The sequence below is a fragment of the Gekko japonicus genome, unplaced genomic scaffold, assembly GCF_001447785.1.
Source record: "Gekko japonicus isolate JY-2015 unplaced genomic scaffold, Gekko_japonicus_V1.1 scaffold2257, whole genome shotgun sequence".
Lineage (NCBI taxonomy): Eukaryota > Metazoa > Chordata > Lepidosauria > Squamata > Gekkonidae > Gekko > Gekko japonicus.
In genome coordinates, this window is record NW_015168723.1 from 62,402 (window position 1) to 89,919 (window position 27,518).

At 45.5% G+C, this 27,518-nt stretch overlaps 1 protein-coding gene across 1 annotated transcript in view; it reads left to right on the top strand.

The window, feature by feature from the left end:
• Positions 1-265: 265 nt before the first annotated feature.
• The window catches only part of SIK2 (salt inducible kinase 2), a 100,912-nt gene continuing 73,659 nt past the window's right edge, over positions 266-27,518 (top strand). Inside the window, exons 1-3 of the mRNA XM_015415585.1 lie at positions 266-433; positions 8,337-8,453; positions 17,511-17,574. Coding sequence (XP_015271071.1) covers positions 266-433; positions 8,337-8,453; positions 17,511-17,574 — 349 coding nt within the window. The remainder of the gene's footprint in view (positions 434-8,336; positions 8,454-17,510; positions 17,575-27,518) is intronic.

Genomic DNA, 27,518 nt, shown 5'->3' on the forward strand with positions numbered 1-27,518 from the left:
GGCCTGAATGATTGTTCATCATCGATCTTTTGTGCAGTCCCGCATGGGGACTGCGCATGTGCAAGCCTGCCATCAGAGAGGTTTTACAGCTAAAAGCCTCCAGGGAGTGCTGCGTGCCAGAACCAGAAACTTGTTCCTACCCAGGGACCACGTGCTCCTACACAGCAGTGCCCCCTATCCTCAGTTCCTCTTTTGCCACTGAAGAAGGTAGTCATTTTGGAGTCTCCAGTTTTCTGCTTTGGTGATCTCCGACTATGAGACCATCATGGTTGGCTACCAGCTTCTCCTGTGGGAGAGAATCTTACTCTTCTTGGAGCTTCTGCCTGAGGACAAGTGTCCCCTTGCTAAAGTTCTGCATGCCAAGGTCATCAAACTTTCGAAGCAACAGATTGATGCTAGTTGCCGTTCCGCGGATTCTCCAGCACGTGCCATGGTGAGTTCCACTGTCCTCAGACATCACGCCGTGTTGAGGTCAACAGTGTTGCCTGTAGAGACCAAGTGCAAGATTGAGGACTTACCTTGCGAAGGTTCTGTGCTCTTCTCCACCAAGACCAATGAGACATTGTCCTTAATAAAGAGAAACAAGCAGATGGCCAAGTCATTGGGGGTATTGCAAACAGGCCCATCTTAATTCAAGCAGAGGCCGTTTGTACAGCAGCCCTGGCACCCTTACCATTCATAAAATGGTAACATTCCAGGTCCCCAGTATCCTACCTTTTATTTCCCAACATGGCTATCATAAATGCAAGGGTTCCAACTGACTTAGGTCAGTGCATCAGCTGCCCCCTCCAAGAAATCCAGCTCCATTACAGAAATCCTCCTCACTAGAAATGGTCTCTGCTCTGGTTAAGTTTGGTGACAGGCTAGCTCAGTTTTATGCTACCTGGGAAGCTATCACCTCTGATGAGTGGGTTCTGTCCACAGTCAGATTAGGTTATAGATCAGAGTTTAAGTTGGTTCCTTCATTTTCTTTACCACTGAGACTAACTTGCCAGGCAACATCAGACCTGTCTCAGGTGTTACATGCTTTAATTGAAAAGGGTGTGATAGAGGAAGTGTCAGAGTCCCAGGCACCTGAGGGTTTTTTTCTCCCGGATGTTCCTAGTGGATAAAAAGTATATGGGGGAGGCCCATGTCGGACCTCAGAAGTTTGACTGTTTTTCTCCATGTTTCCAAGTTAACATAAGAGAACATAAGAGACGCCAATGTTGGATTAGGCCAAAGGCCCATCCAGTCCAACACTCTGTGTCACACAGTGGCCAGAAATACCAGGGGGGGAGGCCCATTTCAGACCTCAGAAGTTTGACTGTTTTTCTCTATGTTTCCAAGTTAACATAAGAGATGGCAATGTTGGATCAGGCCAAAGGCCCATCCAGTCCAACACTCTGTGTCACACAGTGGCCAGAAATACCAGTGCCACCAGGAGGTCCACCAGTGGGGCCCTCCCACTGTTGACCCCCCCAAGCACCAAGATGACAGAGCATCACTTGCCCCAGAGTCCCTATCTATACCTTGTGGCTAATAGCCACTGAGGGACCTCTGCTCCATATGCTTATCTAATTCCCTCTTGAAGCCATCCATGCTTGTAGCTGCCACCACTTCCTGTGGCAGTGAATTCCATGTGTGGCCCACTCTTTGGGTGAAGAAGTACTTCCTTTTATCCGTTCTAACCCGACCGCTCAACAATTTCATTGAGTGCCCCCGAGTTCTTATATTGTGAGAAAGGGAGAAAAGTACTTCTTTCTCGACCTGCTCTATTCCCTACCTGCTCTAACCCATGCATAATCTTATAAACCTCGATCATGTCACCCCTCAGTCGTCGTTTCTCCAAGCTAAAGAGCCCTAAGCGCTTTAACCCTTCCTCATAGGGAAAGTGTTCCAACCCTTTTATCATTCGAGTTGCCCTTTTCTGCACTTTTTCCAAAGCTATAATATCCTTTTTAAGGTGTGGTTCCACATGGTTTCCATTCCTTCAATTTTATGATTATTAAAGTTTAACTGTTGGTTTATTGTTATTGATTTAAAGGATACCTTGTTTTCATGATTATGTCCTCAACACCGCAAGTTTCTATGTTTCTCTTGTGGAGCGCATGTGTTTCAGTACACTTTTGGCCTGGCTACGGCACCCAAGGCATTTTCAAAGTGTTTGGCCCCGGTGGTTGCCTATCTAGGTATACCAGGTTGTCGTATATTCCCTGCTGGCTGCTAGTGGCAGATTCCAGAGACCAAGTATTGAAACATTATTCACTAGTTTTGGTGACCTGCCAGAGACGGGGACTCCAGGTGAATTGGATGAAGTCCCATTTAATCTCGTCCTAAAGGATTCAATTTATGGGGGCCATGTTGGACTCCGTAGCGGGGAGAGGTTTCTTGTCCCCTGACAGAGTACAAGCCATTTTTGTTTTAACTAGGCAATTTAGATCAAACTGGTTCCAGTCAGTTCAGAAAATCTTTTGCCTTTTGGGTTATAGGGCATCTACGACAGCAGTACTGCCCCTTGCTAGGCTACATGTGCAGCTTCTACAGCTCTGGTTTCTGTCCCAATATAGAGTGGACTTACATACTCATTGGCATAGATTTTCTGTTCTCAGACAGGTTGTCCATTCCATCATGGTGGCTATCTCATGACATCTTATCCCAGAGCATACCCTTTGGAGTTCCTGAGCTTGAAGTCATCGTTACAGCAGAGACATCACTCTTAGGGTGGGGTGCTCACTGTGAGGGATTTTCTGCACAGGGAACCTGGTCTAAGGATGAGAAGCAACTTAATATTAACCTACTAGAGTTGCGGTCAGTTTGTAATGCCGTTAGCTGTTTCTCAGATGTCCTGTGGAATAGCTCCATACTACTCCAAATGGACAATACAGTCACAATGTTTTATTTAAACAAGCAAGGGGACATGGGGTCCAGGGGCCTATGCCCAGAGGCTACCCTGACCTGGGTAATGGTCCTGAAGCTCAAGGTTTACATTCAAGCCGTCCATAGTCCGGGAAGTTTAAAAATGGAGGCCGACAGATTGAGCAGAGCAGGGACACTATCTCACGAATGATCCTTAAAGAGTGTGTACATGGAATCGATTGTCACCCTCTGGGGAGTCCCAGAGGTCAATCTCTTTGTGACAAGAGAAACCACAAAGGATGCAAGATTCTGTTCTTGAGCAGGGAAGGGCTTAGGTTCCCCAGGGGAGATTCGTTGGGAGGGGGGTCCTTTTCTATGCATCCCCCCCCCCATTTCCGCTCCTTATCAGGGTGATAAAGAAGGCCAGGAGAGAGATTGAATATGATTTTGGTGGCTCCATTTTGGCCTCACCAAATCTGGTTCCGATCTTTATGGAGATGGCCCGGGGGCAGTACCTCCCCTTGCCCAAACAGTTAGACTTAGTATCAACCAGGTGTTCCACCATGATCTAAGTTGTTTCAATCTGATGGCTGGGAGGCTTGGGACAGAGACTTAATATTCTCTCAGGAGGTTAATGATGTACTCTCGAATTCATGTAAGCCCAATTCTAGAAAGTCCTATTTGTATAAATGGAGGAAGTTTTCTCTCTGGTGTGGTGATAGGGAAATGCCTCCAGGTACTGCTCTGTTGCAAGTCATATTTGAATATTTATTGCACCTGAGAAATAAAGGTCTATCTTTATCTTCTTTGAAGGTCTATCTGGCTGCCATCTCTGGTTGTCAGTTTTCTCCTATCGCTTGTCCAAGAGATTTCTTAAGTGATTATGTAATCTGGGCCCACCACAATTGATCTGGGCCCATTGAACCCCTTGTGACATGTTCCTTAGCTGAACTCTCTATGAAAGTCTATTTTTAGTGGCTGTCGCATCAGCCAGGAGAGTGAATTAGCAGCTCTTCAGGTAGGACCTCCGTTTTTGAAGATTTTCCTCGAGAGAGTGATCCTTCGACCCAGTCTTAGATTTCTCTCTAAAGTAGTTTCTAGATACCACTTATCCTAGGATATTATTTTGCCCATCTTCTTTCCTACACCAAGCTCTGAAAATGAGTGGTTGTTCCATTCCTAGATGTTAGAAGGGCTTCATTGTTTTACCTTAAAAGAACCTTGGAGTTCCGCAAGGAGAGAGCACTGTTTATATGTTTTGCCGGGCCTAATAAAGGGAGGAGGGCTTCCTCTCAAACTTTGTCCCGGTGGGTTGCCTCTACCATTAGAGAATGCTATAGTTTTGCTAAGTTGCCGTACCCCCTGAACACTCATGCCCGCTCTACCAGAGCTGTAGCTTGTTCTGTAGCCTTTTTCAACGGAGTGCCTTTGACAGATATATGTGGGGCTGCTTGGTCGTCAGCAGACACGTTTGTATGCCTGCCACTACGCTTTGGATCTGCAGGCGAGATGGGAAGCTCAAGTGGGAAAGGCAGAAGTACACTCGTTTTTCAAATGAGGAGAGCATGCCCCACTATAAGACCATCATGGCTGGCTACCAGCTTTTCCTGTGGGAGAGGATCTTGCTGTCCTTGGAGCTTCTGCCTGAGGACAAGCGTCCTCTTGCTAAAGTTCTGCATGCCGAGGTCATCAAACTTTCGAAGCAACAGATTGATGCTGGTTGCCGTTCCGCGAATTCTGCAGCGTGTGCCATGGAAGAGTTCCACTGTTCTCAGACATCATGCCTTGTTGAGGTCAACAGCGTTGTCTGTAGAGACCAAGTGCAAGATTGAGGATTTACCTTGCGAAGGTTCTATGCTCTTCTCTACCAAGACCAATGAGTGAGTAGCTTGCTAGAATCCCCATGTGGGATGCACAGAAGATCAATGATGAAAAGAGGGTTGCACTTACCTGTAACTGTTGTTCATTGAGTGGTCTTCTGTGCAGGCACACATCCCTCCCTCTTGCACTGCTGTGAACTCTCTGGAACCTTAGTTTCTTGGGGTCTCTGGCAGCAGCATGGAGAGAACTGAGAAAGTAGCGCCCCTCCTCCTGGTGATGCGATCGTTTTGGCAGGAAAGCACCAAAGGGAGGAGAGACACTCCTAGTCTACTAGAAAGCTTTCAGAATCATTTACACGGCTGGCCTATGCATACGCAGTCCCAGTGTGTATCTGCACAGAAGACCACTTCGATGAACAAGAGTTATTGGCAGAGGTCATTTTGGGGGAGATCGCGGGGGATCACAGTTCCCCCGGGTGAGGTACGGGGGTGGGGCACATGACGAAGCCCCGCCCCCTGCTTCCGAAGTGGTGTTCATCGAGGAGCCTCTGTGCAGGCAGACATACTCTCTCTCCTGCCCTGCTGTGTGCTCTGCTTTGGTGGCGCTAGAAGTACTGAGGGTAGGGGTGCTGCTGTGCGGGAGCACATGTTCCCTGGGCGGGAACAAGTTTCTGGATCTGGTGCACTGGAGGCTTTTGGCTGTAAAACCTCTCCGATGGCAGGCCTGCTCATGCGTAGTCACCATGTTTGCCTGCACAGAAGATACACTATGAACAACAGTTACAGGTAAGCGCGACCCTGTTTTCACCTTCAGTGAATTCTTTAATTTGGTTACGAGAATTGACTTCTGACAAGTAGTTTAGCTCCTGTGGAACTTTGAAATAGCCACTGGAGGTTTCTTCCCAAAGGAAAGTGATCTCTTTTGCTAGCTAGATCTGCTTGTGTAGAGATCTTAACAGGAAAATTTTGCGATGAGTTTATAGGGCAGCAAGAGATACATTGCTAATTGACCAGAAGTTATGCTCTGACTTCTTGATAGAAGATGATAACATAGTATATTATAAGGAGGAACCAAAAGCACTATGATGTGTCAGGGCAGAGATGCCCACTGGACAGAGGAACTAGCAGTCCTCTTCCTTTTTCTGTCTCTTCAGATTTCTATCGTGTTGTTGTTCAATCGCACAGTCGAGTCCGACTCTTCGCAACCCCATGGACAAGATCTCGCCATTCCAAAAGCTTGAGGGTCGGTTATGGGAAATCATAAGCCCAAAACAGCTATTAGGCTTGAAGCAAAACATGCCATCAACAGAACCCCATCCCTTCTTGTCTTATCTTTGGCTACATAGAAGCCAACCCAAATATTCTCTCAGTGCTTTGGCAAGTCTCTACAGAAGAGGTATTTCACAGTTGTGTGGCCACTAAGGACATCTTCTCATATGCCTTTACTGTTTCAACTTAAGTCAGGGGTAAGTATAAAGCAAGTGCTCGATCAGTTATATAGGGTCAGGGAAGGCAGGAGATGAACTTTTATTGGTATTATGTGGTAATAAAAAGTCAACCGATCTTTTTGGGCATCTAAGCAGTTTGATGATACACATAATTTTGTGGCTTTCCCTTCTCTCGATAACAGTTACTGTAGTGTTTCCGAAAGGCCTTATCAGCTCTGCTGCTCCAGTACAGTATTTTCAACTATTTGTTCACTTTTTCAGTATTTGCATTTAAAATGAACCTGCAAACCCTTAAGTGCATTTCTTTATAGCTCTCTTTATCCAGCATTAACAATACGTGGGGTTTTGTGAGCTCCAAATTGGGTTGTAGATGAGTCGAACAGTATTTGTTGTCTTTAACGGCCATGAGTTTCCCTAAGGAGAACTTATACTCTCCAAAGTCTCAGAAGAGTAATTATAAAGGATTGTATGTATGAAACATTAATCATAGTTAAAAACGAAGCACGTGAGTTATTCAGACTGCATTGATTTTTGTTTTCTGACGGAATATAAGCTGCAAGCTTCTGTTTAAATTGTATTTTTACATTCAGTAACCAATGTTCCCTCTAAGCTGTGGAGTCTTGTGAGCAAAAATTCTACTTTGTGAGCTACTGGCATTAAAGTTGTGAGCGAACGATTTGGCTATTGCATAAATTAGTTTGCTCTAGAGCCATCCGTCCTGAGCTGAGACAAAAATGTGTGAGCCAGAGGCTAAAAAAACTGTGACCTAGCTCACACTAACTCAGCTTAGAGGGAACACTGTCAGTAATTCATCTCTTTGTGTTAGCAGGTGGGGCATTCTTCCTACTAGTAGAGCTGGTACTTGTGGAATTTAAAAAACACACTTTATTATACAAAATCACAGTAATTCATATAAATTTACACTGACCCTATATTCATATCGTACTATAATTTATGTAACCACCTCTTCCTCCTATACATTATAATTAAAGCCTATCACAATAGTATCTCTATTACAACCCCAAGAATGAAGTTTGAAGCACTTCTAAGACCTCCGCTTTAATCTTGAAAGCATTTGAAGTCATGTGTTCGAAGTAGAAGCAAGCATTTAGGCAGTCTGGCTAGGTACTAAAAGCAGCTTTAGCAGGGCTGTTGTGTTCTCCCTGGGGTGTATATGTGTTGCACTTAAGATTTTATGTGTTTTAAACTGTTTTAACACTTGTATGTAAGCCGCCCTAAGCCTGCTTCAGCAGGGAGGGTGGGGGAAATAAATAAATAAATAAATAAATAAATGTTTTTGGGCTTTCCCCCCTCCTGGCACCTGATGCTGAACCTCAACTGCTTTCGGAAGCTCCCTCTGTTTCAAAAGCAGTCTTGTCATGTTGTCTGGTTGAAAGCCACTTCAGTTTACCGAGCGAGTCACATGGTCTTTTGGACCCGGGTCTGTGTGTTTATAAGAAATCTTGTGACGGTGTTTTGCTTTCGTCGCTGCGCTAATTTGCAGTGTTAACTCTTTAAAAAAACAAAACGAAGCACCTATCTTTGTAGTTCCCTTAAAAAAAAAAAAAAAGGTCCTATGCTGGATTAAACGTATCTATGGAGCTTGTATTTATCAGTCCCTTTTGCAGCAAGTTCAGTTTATCTAAATTTGATGTCTTGCCACGCTGCACCAAGGGCTGTGCCTGGTTCCAAGGAAATAACAGCAGACTTAATGATACCGAAGATCTGTTAATTTTTTTTGGAAAAAAGCACACAACAAGGTCACTACTACCAGTGTGTTACAGCCGTGTAAATGGAATTGCAGAATCAGAGAGAAAATGCTATGGAGGTCAATATTTCTGTTGGGAATCTTTCTTTCTTTCAAAATTGTCCTCCCGCCCAGCGACTGCATTATTTTGATATGCCTTTGCTTCTCTTTGTTTATGGTGACAAATGTAAGCAGACCTTGCTGTATATGAAAAAATGTAAAACGAAGTGTGTTGTGGTGTCCCAACATTATGGCCAAGGTAGCGGACTTGTTCGTTCTGTGCGAAGCGTTGGGTGACTGTAAGAATGCCTGCAAGTTCTGTCCAAAATATTACATTTTGAGTGCAGTTTTCTTGTGCTAAAAACATAGCAAATACGTGTCTGATGTGGAGATAATTAAGTCACAGCAACTTTTGCAAACTTGGTGATGAGTCTGGGAAAGCTGATCCTTTTTCTTTAATAAAAGTCTTCTCTTTGACTCTAGGTGGCAATAAAAATCATTGACAAATCTCAACTTGATTCTGTGAATCTGGAGAAAATTTATCGTGAAGTGCAGATAATGAAAATGCTGGATCATCCACACATTATCAAGCTTTACCAGGTATGTGCCGCCTTTCCTTCCTACCAAGTCTATGGGCTCAGGGCTAGAGAACCAAGTCCCTTTGGCCTCAGTGCCACATTGCGGGGTTTATATTTGCCTGCTGTGGCTGGAGCCTTTGGGTGGCTGTTAATGAATGCAGGTTTTGATCTGCCAATTAGTGACAAGCTTTATGTTTTTTAAAAAGAAAACCCTCCCCCTCGCCTCTTTGGGAACGTTGAGATCAGAACGGCTTTTGAGAATTCTTTATTTCAGAAGGTTGGACTCCCATTGATTTGAGCATCCGCAAGAATGGAGGGGAGGGGGCATGCTGTCTGAGAAATTACTCCATTGGTGCAAGAACCCTGTTGATAGGAACAGGTCCTAGGTAGGATTTATGTTATATTCTAGCGAATGGGCTCATGGAGTTTCTGCATTGCCTTGAGTATATCGCCGCTCTTTAAGCCATTCACTGGTAGATCCGGGGAACTGTGGTGACTTTCTAGAGATGTGAAGGCCCAGGGGAAAAACTGGGAAAATTCAGAAAACTTGTTTTGGAGAACTTTTTTTCCAGAGGGAAAAACTGGGAAAGTTGTGGGGGTGGGGAACCCCAGCCTTCTTGAATTCCTTGGGATTTTGACACAGGGTGGTGGGCACAACCACAGAATGGTTGCTGCAGGAGGAGCAGCCACACACACACACACACACACACACAGACGAAGCAGGTGAGTACGGGGAGTGCAGGAGAGTACAGCGATTTCTTTTAAAGAATACACTGGGAAAGAGGAGTGAAAGAGAATGAAATCAGCACTGAGGAGGCAGCTGCCCCCAAAACAATGTTATTTTAATCTGACGAGGCAGTTGGATCTCTAGTGGCCAGTCAGGAACCCTGCTGGGTAAGTGCTCTCTAAAAGCCCTTAGTAGGCACCAGGAAAGCTGTTGGTAGGCACCATGGTGCCCCTGGGGGTGGGTGGTAGTAGTAGTGATGGTGGTGGTGGTGGTGGAGGAGGAGATGATGGTGGTGATGATTGAGGAGCTGCGGTGGCTCAAGTGGTTAAGACGCTGAACTGCAGGCTTTGGAAGGTCAGTAGTTCAGCAGTTCGAGACCCGGGTGCCGCATGATGGAGTGAGCTCCCATCTCTAGTTCCAGCTCCTGCCAACCTAGCAGTTCGAAAGCAAGAAATTGCAAGTAGATAAATAGGTACCACATAGGTGGGAAGGTAACAGCGTTCCATGCGCCTTGGTGTTTAGTCATGCCGGCCACATGACCACAGAAACGTCTTCGGACAGTGCTGGCTCTTCAGACTTTGAAACGGAGATGAGCACCGCAACCCTAGAGTCGGATTCGACTGGCTTTCGAGCAAGGGAACCTTTACCTTTACCTTCATGCAAAGAGTGGTTTACAAACTCCTTTCCCTTCCCTTCCCCACAACAGACACCCTGTGAGCAATGCTCCCTCTAAGCTGTGGAGTCCTGTGAGCAAATATTCTACTTTAACTACTGGCATTAAAGTTGTGAGCAAGGGATCTGGCTACTGGATAAATCAGTTTGCTCTGGAGCCCTCCTTCCTGAGCTAAGACAAAAATCTGTGAGCCGGAGGCTAAAAAACTGTGAGCTAGCTCACACTAACTCAGCTTAGAGGGGGCACTGCCTGTGAGGTTGGCGGGGCTGAGAGAGCTCTTTCAAGAACTGCCCTTTCAAGGACAGCTCTGACAGAACTACGGCTTGCCCAAGGTCATCCAGCAGGTGCCAGTGGAGGAGTGGGGAATCAAACCTGTTTCTCCCAGATGAGAGTCTGTGCACTTAACCACTACACCAAACTGGGTCTCACATTGGGGACCCCTGCAGTTGGCATATACAACATTTTCAGGTTGGTTTTTTTACCAGCTAATCTACAGCATGGAATATCCTGTTTCTGGGGTCTAGGCTTGGTTTCCAAAATACAGCCTTACCTCAGGTTAAGCACCAAAGTCGGTTCTTCTGGAGCCACTTCATAAAGGATGATTTTCCTACAGAGATATTGTTCTGTTCAGGGAAATGCCCATACCTATCATTAGTAGTCAAATGTCATGTTTTGCTTACTGACATAGCACGGTTGTTTGCGTTCATCACACATGAACTGCATATGCTCTTTTCCCTATAAGGCAGAAATATCAATTCAGACCTATCACAGAAGATCTCACGCTTAGCGCAGTGTAAGAGGTGTAGTGTGGTACAAGCTGTGAAAACCCCTGGTTTCCCAAGCACCCCAAGACAGATCTGGTTCTTTTGCCACTGAGTGAAACACGCCACGAATGAGGGGGTAGATGAAATTCAACAGCTGTGTGCTCAGACCTGCTTAACACTTAGCATTATATCACCTTTTACCACTTTCAGGGTGGCTGAAGTGTGGAGTTCATCAGTGCCCGCATTGTGGCAAGATGAAAGATTTAATGCACATGCTAGGTTGTCTGAGTAGGGAAATCAGGAGGTCTCTGTCACAGTAACCCAAGTCTGTCCATGCACCATGTCATGTGTGGAGGAGAAGGGTTTATAACAAGGAGGCTTCTTTTCTTGTAAGTGAAGTGTTCACAAGGTTCCCCCTGATATTTGTCAATCCCCAGCGTCTCCAGTTTAAAGGACCAGGCAGTAGGAGATGTGAAAGGCCTCTGCCTGAGACCCTGGAGAGCCGCTGCCAGTCTGAGTAGATGATACTGACCTTGATGGTCCAATGGTCTGATTCAGTAGAAGACAGCTTCATGTGTGAGGGTCAGGGGCCTCTCCCTGTTGTCTCCTCCTCCCCTACCAGCTGGGCCAGAGTGGAGTTTGAGGAGGTGTGCTTGAGGGGCAGCAAGCTGAGGCTGTGAAGATGGCAGTAAAGGGGTTGGCGGTGCACGGACTCTAATCTGGGAGAACCGGATTTAATTCCCCACTCCTCCACTTGCACCTGCTGGATGGCCTTGGGCAAGCCATAGTTCTGGCACAGCTGTTCTTGAAAAAGGGCAGCTTCTGTCAGAGCTCTCTCATAAGAACATAAGAGACGCCAATGTTGGATCAGGCCAAAGGCCCATCCAGTCCAACACTCTGTATCACACAGTGGCCAGAAATACCAGTGCCATCAGGAGGTCCACCAGTGGGGCCTTCCCACTGTTGACCCCCCCAAGCACCAAGATGACAGAGCATCACTTGCCCCAGAGTCCCTATCTATACCTTGTGGCTAATAGCCACTGATGGACCTCTGCTCCATATGCTTATCTAATTCCCTTTTGAAGCCGCCCATGCTTGTAGCCGCCACCACTTCCTGTGGCAGTGAATTCCATGTGTTAATCACTCTTTGGGTGAAGAAGGACTTCCTCTTATCCATTCTAACCCCGACCGCTCAGCAATTTCATGGAGTGCCCACGAGTTCTTGTATTGTGAGAAAGGGAGAACAGTACCTCTTTCTCTGCCTGCTCTTTCCCATGCATAATGTTATAAACCTCAATCATGTCACCCCTCAGTCGTTGTTTCTCCAAGCTAAAGAGCCCTAAACGCCTTAACCTTTCCTCATAGGGAAAGTGTTCCAACCCTTTTATCATTCGAGTTGCTCTTTTCTGCACTTTTTCCAAAGCTATAATATCCTTTTTAAGGTGTGGTGACCAGAATTGCACACAGTATTCCAGATGAGGTCGCACCATTGATTTATATAGCGGCATTATGATATTGGCTGATCTGTTTTCAATACCCTTCCTAATAAGTCCATCCCTGGACTGGGGTGAGGGAGAGAAAACCATGACAATGACTCATCTCCTAAAAGTGCTATCTATACAAAAAGTAACTAATTTGTATGGAAATGTAAGATACACCCCCCCCCTTTATGGTATCCCTTGGAAAAAACCTTAGTCTGGCATATGATTAAATACATTTGTTGGGGCTTTTGTGGATTCTCCACTAAATAATTTGCTTTTGCTGCTAGGACTCTTGCTTTTGTCTGTATTCTGAGTAAAAAATAATATTTTTAGTTGAGTTTGCCTGTGTTCTTTATAAAGTTTATATCTCCCATACCTGGCATTGCATTTTATGACATACATGGCTCGGCCCAACAAAGTAACATTTATGTCAGATTCGGCCCTTGTAACAAATGAGTTCAACACTTCTGCTCTAACCACTACAACCCATTGACTCTAATTATTTCTTGTTATGGCTTTTCTCTGAAAGACTGTGCATTTTCTCTTGGTTTCATCTTTCTGCCTGCCTTTTGTGGTTGCAGTGAGACTCCCTGTGCCCCCTCAGCAAATGAGAATGTTAATTGCCTATGAAATGAAGGTGCTTTCTCCTATCAGTCTGAACTTTGGGATTCAGGCTTCCTGCTCTTGATGGGGTGCCACTGATACTGTAGTATAAGACCTATTAAATTCAGGATCCTGGAACACTTATAACGTATCAGATCAGCCAATAGAGAAGTTCTCCTCAAGAACTCGTGGGCACTCCATGAAACTGCAGAGCGGTCGGGTTAGAACGGATAAAAGGAAGTCCTTCTTCACCCAAAGAGTGATTAACACATGGAATTCACTGCCACAGGAAGTGGTGGGTGCTACAAGCATGGACGGCTTCAAAAGGGAATTAGATAAGCATATGGAGCAGAGGTCCATCAGTGGCTATTAGCCACAAGGTATAGCTAGGGGCTCTGGGGCAAGTGATGCTCTGTCTTCTTGGTGCTTGGGGGGGGTCAACAGTGGGAGGGCTTCTAATGTCCTGGCCCCACTGCTGGACCTCCTGATGGCACTGGTATTTCTGGCCACTGTGTGACACAGAGTGTTGGACTGGATGGGCCTTTGGCCTGATCCAACATTGGCGTCTCTTATGTTCTTATGTTCTTATGGGGTATGTATCCAATCTCCTCCTCTTCTTCCAACTACTACAATAAAGGAACTAGTTGCCAGACAGCTCGCTCCCCCCCCCTTAGGAAGGGAGGGGGAGACAAGAATGTAAGAAAGTTTGCAAGGAGGAGGGGGAGAGGAGGAGGTCAAAGCATTAGGAAAGGCTGGCCCGTGACCCACTTTCAGAGGCTTTGTGAGCCACTTGTGGGTCTCAACTCACAGGTCGGGAAACATGGGTATAGATTGTTGTGCTTTAAGGGGGTGTGGGGTTCATTCTTCCAAGGTCCCTCTTCCAAACATGAGTTGGTTGACCGCTGGACTTCAGTACATTTACACTACCAGTTTGAATTGGCGTGGCATTGGTTTAAATCACCTTGCAGTAAGAGGAAAGGCAGGGTATAAATAAACAAAATTGTTTCTCCAAGATAATTTTGATTTGCAGTCCAGAGTTCCTTTGTCCTTCAAAGAAATACAGTTTCTTTCCGATTTCTTCTGCGAGCCCATGAAAGCTGAACATGCTTTAAAATTAGGTTTAAATGTGTTGTGCCACCGGGCTGTTAATCTTTCAAGTGACACCCCCGTGCAGTCACACTGGGAGGAGAGTCTCGTCTTGCATGTCAGTTGACTAAACAGCCCAAGCAGCCTCCATCAGAGTTTTTGAGACATTCACCCTCCATTAGAACCTCAGGTACCAGTTGACAGGATCTAGTGAGGGCAGTCATGCACAAGTTCGTTTTGAACATCCTCAGGTCTGAGATATTTGTCTTGCAATCTGGGATAAAAGAGCAGTCTTTGCACTTGTACCTTAGGTAGGTGGGTACAGTGGAAGCAAATAATTGAACTAAAGCTGAAAGCCCACGTCCAGACATCACAGCTTTATTTTACATGTGGTGCCCCACTTTAGTTGAAATCTCACCATAAAGTAAACCAAACCAGTACAGCATTTAAGGAAATTATTGGCACTTGTTCAGGAATAGTTGTACATACAAGATTCCAGTGGACTGAGTCCATTACAACTTTTAAGGGGGAATTCCAGTTCCAAGACTAGAGATGTAAAGTTTCCAGAAATTTTGAAGCCATGGGGGGAAAATGCCTCCCCCCCCCCAGTTTTTTAAAGGAAAAAATGGAAATTATGGGTGCGGTCAGACGGCAGGTTAAACTGCTCCGGTTCTGACAGGATTATATTTGATCTGGATAATCACGATCTCACTTAACTCCCTTATCCCGCCTCACCGCGCAGTCACGTCACTCCCCGGTGTCTATACTACCAATGCGCGGGAGCATTTGTTGGCGGGTTTTTAATTTTTTTCTCAGTTTGCGCATGCGCGTAGGCGCTCATCCGTAGAATGGGGGGGGCGAAATTACCATGGCGCATGTGCAAAACCACCAGGGCGAATCAATCCAACCCCTCCAACAAAAGACTTCCCTTTAAACGTTTGACCCGTAAATGGTCTCTGTGAGATCCCGAACTCATCTACACTCTAAAACAAGTGACCGTTTAAATGTCGGTTTTCTAAACATGGTAGTGGAGCTCCGCCTATGTGCATACCGCCAACGCTTTAAAAAAATGGCGGGCGAAAAGCGGAAGCCTCGGGCAGCTTTCGAGTGGGGAGGGGGTTTAAACCGGAAGTGGCTCGACACCGGAGGAGCGATCACGCAGGGTGAAATGCGGCTTTAAACGGGAGAGCTGAGAAAACACCACTTTGGGACCTGGTAACAAAATACTCCGGGTTAAAGCGGTTTTGAGCCGGAAACCAACGGCTGGGGACGGGAGGCAGATGTTGACTGTGTGATCGTGCATATAAAATCCATTGCTGAACTCTCATGACACCAGATCAGACGGTGCGTCTGAACGCACCCTTTGTGACTTTACAGTCACGTAAAATGCAGTGTGCATAAATTGGAATGGCATAAAAGTATTATGTTTAATATATTAAAAGTACAGCTAATTGAGAAAATAATAAATTAAATTTACTTTTTTAAACTTTATTTTTTGTTACAAATGGAACTACAAGGTCTTGAAATGTAACGAACACCTGAACTATAAGGAATCTCTTGTCAGTTTATGAGAGCTGACATCCCCCCCCCAAGAAAAACCAAATTGTATCCTCAGTATTTTCTCAGCATTTGAATTGTATTCCAGCATTTGCTTGTCCTCAATGTACATGAATTGCAATGAGTTGATACTTTACATAGTCTAACATAAAAGTCATGTCACATAGTTTTTAGAAATAACATTGGAGGATTAAAAATATGAACACCTTGTAATTATCACTGTAAAAGAAAATATTCCGTAATCCATTTTGTCAATTTTCGGGGGGGGGGGGGGACCCCCCCCCCTTTTTTTTTCCATTTTTTCCCCAGGCCTTCCCATCTCTATCCTAGACAGCCCTGTGTATAAACTGTCTCACTGACATTAACAGATCGCCACATACAGCCCAACGGGAGCAATCTGTGGATGCGATGATCTTTCTTGCGTTTCCTTCCTTCTGGCAGTCCTTTCTGGCCCTGGGAAGATTTATTCCCAGGGCTGTGGAGACTGCATGATCTAAAAACTGAGTGGGTCAGGAGGCTGAAGGGGACAAAGTCACCCACTCAACAGAAGAGACAAGATGATTTTGTCCGTCCCCCCCCCCCCCGGCCCATGGCTCCCATGACCTCTGGAATACACTTCTGTATGATGGGCTCTTGTTGAAGAATTGGCTAGCTATCATTCCTAATGTTCCTGGAACATTTCTGCTCTAAGGGAGGCAGGGTGGGGTGGGGTGACTCCATATTATTATTGCTTTGTAACTCTGTTTTTAGAAATTGCCATGGGGTTAGTTGGATGCAATGGCCATGTAAACGACAGCTAGTTGTTATGAACCAAATACCATAGATTTCCTGTCTGTACAATATAGAACTAGTTACCCTTTGAGCATTGACGCAGGGTATTGTACTCCTTTATGTGTGGTGCAGTGGGTCGTATTGGACTAGGATGTGGTAGACCCACATTTGAATTCTCACTCTGCCATAAAAGCTCCCAGCCTGGGGGAGAATTCGCCCATTGGGGAAAAAGGGGGTGCAGTCAAACAAATATGTGTAGGCTATAATTCCATGTTGAAAAGAGCCAAAGAGTAAGGATTGGTTAGGGGAAAATTCATCTGACCTTTGAATTTGCTTTGTTGATATTCCTTTAATGAGCGGACATGTAAAGATGTAGCACATATTCCTCTGCCTGTAGCTCAGTATATCGGCTGATATCCATGGAGGCCAGTTGTGGCAGGATGTACTACTATTGTGGGGTTCTGAAATAAATTCTGCTTTTTAAATGTTGAGGGAAAATGAATTCTACTGACTTAAGATAACTGATTCACCACTGCAACTTAAAATTAACTGTGTACCAGCAGAGCACACTCTTACCATGAGGATTTACAGTCTCTGTTAACTTGGGCAGAGAGGGAGGCCAGATCTGGAAAATATACTTGAAATTCTTGGGCGGAAGGGTCAGATTTTGAAGCCTACGCAAAGCTGTAAAAATTGTTCCTATCTGCAAACATGTCATTTTTGTTCAGATGATTAAGTTGCCCAACAAAGGAAGAGGGCAGGTCTTGATGAAGGAATAGTATGGGCGAATTAATTGGTAGCTGAAGTTGCAGAAAACATAGAACTACGATGTTAGCAGAACTGCTTCTAGAGTCATTCTCATCTTAGCTTTTTTTAGCTCTGTTAGACATTTGTATGTATATCGCTGTGCTGGGTTTGATGGAAAAGGGAGGGATAGGTGGGTGAGAGGACCTGAATAATATGATGGGTTGGATTCTTGTGGTTTATTAGACTTTTTATGACCTTTCAAGGTTAAGAGTTTGTTTTTCCGTACCCTCCCTCACGCAATATTTGATAGTTGCTTCAAAAAGCAGCATGGATTCCAAATGTTTTCTGGTAAGTTAGGAGTTCTACACTGCATATGTTTAGCCTGACGTTTCTCTAGGGCCTGAACAAACGTACCTCTGAGTCTTAGCACAGGGAAAACTACGCATCCTTTTAAAGATCTTCATGGTCAGGAAACAGAATTTCATGTAGGGACCAATTTAGCGAGCTACTTAATCGTGCCTTCAAATCTGTGAAATAACCGGAGGTTGTTAGGCTTTTAATGTGTTGGGAGGGTGTGATGTGTTGGGAGGGAAAAGGTATTTCCAGGACTTTGTTGCTTTTTGTTTGTCCCCAAATAAGTTAAGCTAATGTCTTGTTTCTCCATCAATAGGTGATGGAGACCAAAAGCATGTTGTACCTTGTGACGGAATTTGCCAAAAATGGAGAAATATTTGGTAAGCCCTTTTTTTTGTTTAAAAAGTAACTTAAGTAACTTGGTGACTAAATATTGTTGTTTATTTGGAATTGTTTTCACTTTAAGAATGGAAGCTTTATATTGCTTCCTTTGTGTCTTTTTCTGTTTCAAAGTAACATCTAGCACCGTTTTTGAGATCAAGTCAAGGAAATAATTAATTGTTTTACTATTTACCCACCATGTCAATAACTAAAATTGATTATAGGCAGGATTACTGTCTCATAGCAATGCCATACTTTTAGAAAGCAACAATTTGTACATTAGCTTAATTCAAATCAGATGTAGGCTTTTTTTGGATTTTACTTTTCTCTTACTTATTGTTTCTATGCAGAGTTCATTCATTTAGCGTTGCAGCCAAGCTAACGTAAGCTTCTTTAACTTAAGTGAATTTCCTTATCACAAAGACCGACTTATGTGCTAGTTTCAATACCAGTCGGGTTGTCACTTCCGCCAGTCCTGCTTTTTCAACAGCTTCACAACCAGTGTTCCCTCTAAGCTGAGTTAGTGTGAGCGAGCTCACAGTTTTTTAGCCTCCGGCTCACACATTTTTGTCTCAGCTCAGGGAGGATGGCTCCAGAGCAAACGAATTTATGCAGCAGCCAAATCGCTCGCTCACCGCTTTAATGCCAGGAGCTCACAAAGTAGAGTTTTTGCTCACAAGACTCCACAGTTTAGAGGGAGCCTAACTGAAAAAAGAAAAGCTTATTCTGCCCTATCTGCTTTTCTAGATCAGAGAGAGGTCTGAGGGATAAGACCAGGAGAAGGAACGGTGTAGAAGAAGAGGCAGCTGCTGTGCTATTAGACAGGGTTATTCTCTGGAAGGCAGCTGACCATCCTAAATGGCAATAATTTTGAAAGGGTGCTGTCTGTCTTGCCTGGTATTTTCTACCCAGTAGCCTTGGCATTTGTTTTAATAACTAGATTATAGTAGTAAATTATTTTGGTCCACAATTCCAAAAGCAAAGATCAATTGTGTTTGTGGGGGGTGGGGTGGGGGTATATTAGGAAGAGCAAGCAGTCTCTTGCTGCCGGAATCTCTAGCTCAGAAATTAGGGAGCCTGCATTAGGCCCACCAAAGAACTGGAGCTCACATTTTAATTTGCAGGTAGATTGGTGGTGGTGGTTGGGTTTGGTCGTGTATGTTTGCAGGATTGGTGCTTCGTAAGCCTGCTTTGTTTCCAAAACAAATAGGTGTGGTGTCCCATGTTATTGTCAGAGAGCCCGATAAAATAGGGCAACATCGACAGTTCTGTTTTGAACCCCACAGCAGGGGTCTTGGTCTTATATGTTCTCATTTAGACCCTGCATTTTGGACCCAAAAAAGTTTTTAGGAAACCAGGCTGCTTAGATGAGACTATGTAAGCATGACCATGGGATTCTCCCCCCCCCCCGCCCAAGGTAGAATATAATTTCAGCTAAGTCTCGGCCATCTACCCTGCAAGACCCTTTTCTGTTTGGTTTCCCAACTTTCCTAACCTTTTTATGATTTCTTCCTGGTGGGATTACAGATCTGTGGCAGAGTCCTCATTAGGGTTACCGAGTATTTACCGCGATTCAACAAGGGGACACATGATCCCCGGCCGGAACATTCCTCCCTGTAACACACCATGCTGTCGCCAGGAAGTGACGCTGGGCGACGCTCTGACAATGGGGCTGAAAACTCGATGGTACCATCGAGTTTCCAGCCCCATTGCCAGAGCATCGCCCGGCGTCACTTCCTGGTGACGGCATGGTGTGGTGCGTCTGTTGTCCACGCGGGAATGGGCCTTGGGAAAAAGTATGTGTCCCCCACCGAATCACAGTAAGTACTTGGTAAGGCTGGTCCTCATTCAAAAAGTACCTTAAGTGAAAAAGCAAATTTCCTAGTTTGGACAGCCGCAGTTGCTGATGTCTTGGCTTAGGCCACACAGTTGAGTCCATCACACATGGCCAGTGCTTTAACAAAGCAAGGCTACCGAGACTACTGAGCAATGCTAGGAGAACATGTCTTATTGGTACTTGGATTCTGGTCCAGGTACTAAGTAGACCCAGCTGCTCCATCTCAGTACTACTGCTACAAATGCGATTGTGAGTAGTTTTCTTTTCTAGGGCCTCTTCGTAGAACCCCATTGCCTCTTTGGATCCAAATGTTGCCCAGTGCAGCCAGGTCCTGAAACCTCCTTTTAGGTTCATTTGCATCTATTTATTTATTTACCTTATTTGTAGTCGGTCTTTCTCTTTGAGACTCAAGGTGGGATCACACAGCACAAGACAAATCAAATCAACAAGATGGGGCATCCAGTAAACAAAGCAATAAAGTTTGGATTGCAGAAATCTGAAAATGGAGCTGAAACAAAGTTTAGGTATTAACATGAAACATTAAGTGATGCAGAAATTACATAGGATTATACGTACAGCAGGAGTGCTGGGCATAGAATCCTTTTGCTGTCTCCAGTTTGGGATGCCCCTAGAATCATAGAATCATAGCGTTGGAAGGGGCCATACAAGCCATCTAGTCCAACCCCCACCTGCTCAGTGCAGGATCAGCCTAGAGAATCCCTGGCGAGTGTTTGTCCAGCCACTGCTTAGAGACTGTCAGGGAGGGGGAGCTCACCCCTAGGCAGCTGATCTCACTGTTGCACAACTCTTACTGTAAAAGGTTTTTCCTAATATCCAGCCGGTACCTTCCCACCTGTAATTTAAACCCATTATTGCGAGTCCTCTCCTCTGCTGCCAACAGGAACAGCTCCCTGCCCTCCTCTAAGTGGCAGCCCTTCAAATACTTCAAGGGAGCAATCATGTCCCCCCTCTGACTACTGTAATTCTTCCTACCCCCTTAGTTCCAGGGGCTGAGACTCTCTTTGCTTAATACCAACACAGACAATACTGTGCTGTGCTGTTGACCTTGCTCCCATCCTAGCAACTTTGGTGCTCAGTTAAACTGCCTCAGAGGACATCTGTAGGCAATCTAGATCTTTGTCATCGTCTGTAAGTGAGATTGGGTGGCTAGCTTCAGCATTGTTCGCAGTAGCCCTGTAATCTTCTCCTGACCCCTTAATAGGGGGTCAGAAACCTTGCTCATCAACTGAACATCTCCGGCTCTGCCAGACAGCTCAACCGACTGGCCACATTGCTAGGGTTTTACATCGAACAGTCTTCTCCATCAGCCTTTCACCTGGTAGATTCCCACACTTCACTAGTCCCCCTCCCACAACCTTACTGCATTCCTCCAGTTTGTAAAATAATATTGGGGCAAAGCACCTTGCATGAAGCCATCTCTAGGATGCTGCAAGAAGAAGAGGAGGAGGAGGAGATTGGATTTATACCCCGCCCTTCACTACCCAAAGGAGTTTCAGAGCGGCTTACAACCTCCTCTCCCTTCCCCTCCCCACAACAAATACCCTGTGAGGTAGATGGGGCTGAGAGAGCTCTTTCAGGAACTGTCTTATCAAGAACAGCTGTGCCAGAACTATGGCTTGTCCAAGGTCATCCAGCAGGTGCAAGTGGAGGAGTGAGGAATCAAACCCGGTTCTCCCAGATTAGAGTCCACGCACTTAACCACTTCACCAAACTCCCTCACCTCTAACCAAGTCCTCCCTTACCTCTAACCATAGACTGCGTTTGCACTCCTCCTTTCTGTGCAACTCCCATCTACAGCTTCATCTTCTTGTTGTTCACTTGGACTGTTAAATTTGCATTGCTCGCCCACACCAAGGAAACCTAAAGATTACATATTGAAATGCAGCTCTCCTCTCAGAGATTTCCTCCATCGTAGACTACAGTGCCACAGAAACAGTCCCTCATTCTCTGAGAGCTACAGGAGTCTACTCGTGCCACTTCACGATACCCAAAGAGGACGGTGGTCTGTGTCCCATCCCAGATCTGAGGGACTTCAGTACCTTCACTGTTCCTGGTAATAATGACCATTCAGATGCCTTGCAGGCTTTCAGTCTCACTGTTCGCTTGAGCTAAGATGGCAGATGACTGGTGGAAATCTCCTCCTGTCTCTTTCCGGCCCTTCTGGCCTCTACGATGGTTGGCCATTACTAGAACCAGGGCCTTTTCAGTGGTGGCTCCACACTGGTGGAATGAGCTCCCGGACGACATCAGGGCCCTGCGGGACCTTTTACAGTTCCGCAGGGCCTGTAAAACAGAGCTCTTCCACCAGGCCTTTGATTAGGAGCCGCCACTGACGAACGAGCCACCGGAACATACTACGGCTCGTATGATACGCTGCTGGATATTGCCTTCCATTATGGGATTGTATACTGAATGCCACCATCATTTGCACAACTCTTATTAGCACTTTATGATGTTATATAGGTTGTTTATGTGTAATTTATTGTATTTACTGTTTTATTGTATTTTAATGCTTGTACGCCACCTTGAGCCAGTTCCCCAGCAAGGTGGGATATAAATTGAAAATAATAAATAAATAAATAAATAAATAAATAAATACGATGCCTGTAAATGCACGGCTTGGATGAGGACTAATTATTTGCATATTGGTTTTTCTAGAAGTAAATTTGTATTTGCTGCTAGGGGGTAATTTCCATTTCAAAGTAATTTTTTGTCATGTGTCAGAGTAAAAGCATGAGATTCAAACTAGATCTCTTCATGGAAAGCAGGATAGTGTGGCATTACAGTTTATTATTGGAATGATGCTGTCTTCAGATAAGTAAACTTTTCGTACCAGTTTCCCTAACCTGTAAATTAGGCTGTTTCAGTCATGTTTTCTGTTTGCCAGTGGTTATAGGGCAGCTGCCCCTCCCCCCAAATATTGTTTGTTTAAAATACTTTTGTTCCTCCCAGAAAGGGTTTCCAACGTGGGCTTGGTTACTTACTCACCTCTGGGCAAAAACATCATCTGTTTAGTATTCTAAAACCCAGCGCCAGTGCATACATGTATTCATGTAGCTCAGCAAAACATTCTCTGAATTGAATTGTTTGCAACATCTTGTAAAAAGCAACAAAGAAGGAACCCTTCTTAACTCCCCTGGTAGGTCCTTTCAGGGGTTCGGACAGTGCCTGGAACGGCCTACAACCAGCCTGAGATTGACTACACAGTCCTCTGGCTTAGCACAGCAAGCAAGAGCTGTCAACGAGGAGCATAACTAGCTCATAGGTTAAGAACATAAGAACATAAGAGAAGCCCATGTTGGATCAGGCCAATGGCCCATCCAGTCCAACACTCTGTCACACAGTGGCCAAAAAGACCAGGTGCCATCAGGAGGTCCACCAGTGGGGTCAGGACACTAGAAGCCCTCCCACTGTCGTCGTCCCCCAAGCACCAAGAATACAGTGCACCACTTGCCCCGGACTGAGACTTTCTATTTATACCTTGTGGCTAATAGTCACTGATGGACCTCTGCTCCATATGTTTATCTAATGCCCTCTTGAAGCCGTCCATGCTTGTAGCCGCCGCCATCTCCTGTGGCAGTGAATCCCACGTATTAATCACTCTTTGGGTGAAGGACTTCCTTTTATCCATTCCAACCTGATTGCTCAGCAATTTCATTGAGTGCCCATGAATGATTGTATTGTGAGAAAACGAGAAAAGTACTTCTTTCTCAATGTGCTCTATCCCATGCCTAATCTTGTAAACCTCGATCTTGTCACCCCTCAGCCGCCGTTTCTCAGGTGCTTGAGAAGGAGAGCTGGTCCTTCAGATACATGGGTCCCAGCTTGTGTGTATTTTATACCTTTGGAAATGAATGATTGTGCACATACCTTTATGGATATCCCTTGTCATCTAAAGCAAGTTTCACTGAAATTGTTGGGAAATACAATTCCTTGATCCTGGCTAATGTCATATTATCCTGCTCTTCGAAGAGCGTAGAGCAGAGTACACGATCTCACTCCCTATCCCCACGTCCTGCTTTGGCTACTTGGCTTGCTTAGAGCCAGTGTGGTGTCCAGTTCTATGTGCTTCCTGTATGCTAAAATGAACTGCGAGTCCATACTGTCTCTGGCACGTGACAGGTATCTTCCGTGCTCAGGGAGAAATCTCTGGAGAGGAAATTCCAGGATGAGGCCATCAGCCTGCTTGCAAAGACAAAGCCCGGGCTCTCGTTCGATGATGAGTTTATTGCCTGCTGCAGTGTTGCTGTTGGATTATACTCGTGCAGTGTAAATTAGGCTTCCCGTAATTCATTGGTGAATTAATACTTAATGGGGCTAACAACCAGGAGTATTAAACTACAGCTCTATTCTTTTGTATTTCTGAACCCAAGGTCGACCTGCTCGGTGCAAGTAAACGTGCGTATGACTGTATTACAAAGTTCACGACGGAACTTTTTAGAAGACGCTTGGGCCAAACTTTTTAGAAGGCTCTTTGGCTGAATGCTGGCCTCATACAGTGCTGTGTGTGCTGATGGAATTTTATGGCTGGGAACTGAGTGTTGGGTGAAAGCGTATAGCAGGGGTCTCCAGTCTTCTTGAGCATGTGGATACCTGTGGCATTCTTACCCAGGGTGGTGGGCAGAACTACAAAATGGCTGCTGCAGGAGGCAGAGCGACACACACACAGAGGAAGCCCAAGTGTAGGGGAGAAGAGAGACGATTTAAAAATACCCTGGGAAAGAGGGGTGGGAGAGAATAAAAGCATCCCAGTGGCAGCGACTCCCAATGGGACAACCTTATTTTACTTTGTGCAGCCAGTCAAAAGCCTTGCTGGGCAAGGGTTCCACATGGCCGCACCCACTTTCTAAAACCACTTTGTGAGCACCAGGAGAGATGCCAGTGGGCACCTTAGCACACATGGGCACCAATGTTCCCTCTAAGCTGCGGAGCCTTGTGAGCAAAAATGCTACTTTGTGAGCTACCGGCATTAAAGTTGTGAGCGGGCGATTTGACTACTGCATAAATTAGTCTGCTCTGGAGCCCATCCTTCCTGAGCAAACACAAAAATGTGTGAGCCGGAGGCTAAAAACCTGTGAGCTAGCTCACACTAACTCAGCTTAGAGGGTACACTGATGGGCACCATGTTGGGGACTCCTGGAGTATAGGAATATATTGAGCAATTTACAAAGAGGAAAAAAAGTCAAGCTCAGGGACCAATGGGCAGAACATGCTGGTCTTTTGATTAGGCTGCCTCTTGAAACAAAGTCACAAAAGCACTGAATATCTTCTTACCAATACCAGCTAACGATTAATACCTGTTAAAGCCTATATTCCTGTCCTTCTGAAAAAGAGCTCAAGTTAAGTAACAACATTGAGAAACCAGGGCTATGTCGCAGGTGCTGTCTAGACATGCCAAAGAGCTTGTGTTTTTTACATTGAATTTTTAACTTTCTTTTGAACGGCAGAACTCCATTTCATGTTGCAAGCTGCTTTTGAAATTCCTTGGTTCGACGGTGTTTTCCCATGCAGAATTTCTCTGTGTGTGTGTGGGGGGCCTGATCAAGAAAGAAGTCCAAACTCCTGTTGGATCTTCAAAACTGGCCGCATGGGTCTTTGGAACTTGCCTTATAACAGAGCAAAAGGGCTGAGGTTTGACATAGTTATAATGCATTGTAATCCTTCCAAAGACAAAGGTCACCTGTATCTCTGTGGGTGATAGTATGAGTTATTTTAGGAGACTTGCCATTTTTCCCTTGTATCTTAGCATGGAAAGGCTAAGATGTTACAGCTGTGTCCTCTAGGAACAGAATACCATTTGCATTCGTGCCAGAACAGTTTGCTTGCTGATCTTTGTTAAAAAAAAAAACATTCAAGGAAGGGCAAAGTGACACTGGCAACCAAAAAATAATAAGACCCTTGTTAACTTACTGTCACTAATAAAAATCGTCGCCAGTTGGTGGCAAGTCAAGTTATTTGGGGGGGAGGGGAAGAGGGCAGACTAGGAAGAGAAAGTCTACTTTGAAGAGTAATTGGAATAGAGTTCATCAGCTTGTGGCACCGAAACGTCCAGGGATTGGAGAACAGAGGAGGTGGAGGCCGGCTGATGCCATCCTGTTTGTTCAGTGGTTTGGGGTTGAATGAGGGTGAATCTGCAGCGAGTCTACTGTCTGTTTGCATTTTCTCTAAATCTTTATTGAGGGAGGTACTTTGCAGTGCCCAGGGTGTCAGTCTGTTATGCGTGTACAAGAGCCTTTTCATTTCATAAGAGCCAAAAAGTCAAGGCTGTTGTTGAGAAACAAAGCAAAGAAATATTGAGCTGTGTTTTGCTTTCCCCTCTTTTTCTGCCTAACATTAATTGCTTTGTGTAAAATGTGTTAGCCAAGCTGCCTGTGAAATTCAACCTTGTTTTTGAGGTGCATTCAGCCCCTTAAGGTTGAACCCCTTAACTGAGCAACAGTGCCTGGATTACTTGCACAGAGCTCCTTGACCTTCCACGTCTGTTTAGGCTATTTGCAAAGCGTGATTTCCACAGGCACCTGTGCGACATATTTGCAGTGTTTCTTAATCCCCTCAGCTCATTTAGGCGTGTCCACCTGAAACTTCTGCAATTCTTTTTAATCTGTATCTCTAATGCTAATCTTCAGTTGCCTAGTGATAGACAAATCTCTTCTGGGGTAAAGTAGCTGATCTGTCCGCTGGTGTTTAATTAGTTCGGTTTGAGAAATTATTTGCTTAGCCCAAGGTGTTTAGATGTGGGAAATCAGGGGTGTCAAACATGCAGCCCAGGGGCCGGCTCAGGCTCCCTCAGCTACCGGGCATTACATTTTATGACACATGTGGCCCGGCCCAACAAGGTCTCATTTATGTCAGATCCGGCCCTCATAACAAATGAGTTCAACACCCCTGTGGTAAATCACGACACTACACCAGTGCCAAAGCCTGATCGTCTTGTAAAATAGTTGGAGCAAGTACGAAAGCTGCAAGAATTGTGTGAGAGGAAAATCCCAGTTCCTCCTAGGCCCCAGTTCCTGCCTTCTCTTCAACCTGTTTCTGAACTAGACTCCCAGTCAGCTGGCCGGCAGAGAACTGAAGCAGAAAATGCATCCTCTGCACTTTCAGGCCTCTCGCCAGTGCCTACTTGCTGATGAGAGGGACAGGAAATCCCTGCCTTTACTGATTCCCTTCCTCCCGCCCCTTTCTGCCCCCCCACCGCTGTTGCCTTTGTTCCTGTTCCCGCTACCACCCCATCTCCTCCTGCCCCCTTTCTTCCCCGCCGCTCCTGCTGCTCGTTTGCTCACTCAGCGACACACCACTGCTGGTTCCTGCCAGCCTGCCTTGTGGCACTGCCACCCCCCCACACACACTGCCATGCCCACCGACGGTACCTGTCTACCCAGCTCTCTGATCTCCTCATCCCTTCATTCTTTGCTCAGTGTTGTTGTCACCTCCGTCCAGTTTGGTGTCGTGGTTAAGTGCGCAGACTCTAATCTGGGAGAACCGGGTTTGATTCCCCACTCCTCCACTTGCACGTGGCTGGATGACCTTGGGCAAGCCATAGTTCTGACAAGAGCTTTCCTTGAAAAGACAGTTCCTGAAAGAGCTCTCTCAGCCCCACCTACATCACAGGGTGTCTGTTGTGGGGAGGGGAAGGGAAAGGAGTTTGTAAGCTGCTCTGAGACTCCTTTGGGTAGTGAAGGGTGGGGTATAAATCCAATCTCTTCTTCTTCTTGTTTCTTTCCCCACCTCTCCTGTCACTATCGCCAGTTTACAAGGTTGCTAAACAACCATCCGGATGATGGCTGAGATCTTGTGATGCGGCAGCTAATTTCCCCTTCCTTGTAGTTTAGATCTGGGAGCTTTTTATAAAGTTCCTCATTTCTTTCCCTCTTCAGATTTTCCTGCAGACTTGGGGACTGTCCCTGCTTTGTTGATTCCCCCATCACAGCCCCATTGTGCAGATTTTTAAAAAATCCACATTTTAGGGCCGTTAAGTGGGAAACCTGCAAGGACTTGTGGGGATCACTTCATTTCCCCCTGTGTCCCTTTCCCCACACTGTTTCTTATTTTCCTCCTCCCACCAGCGCCCATGTCCCCTCCTCTTTC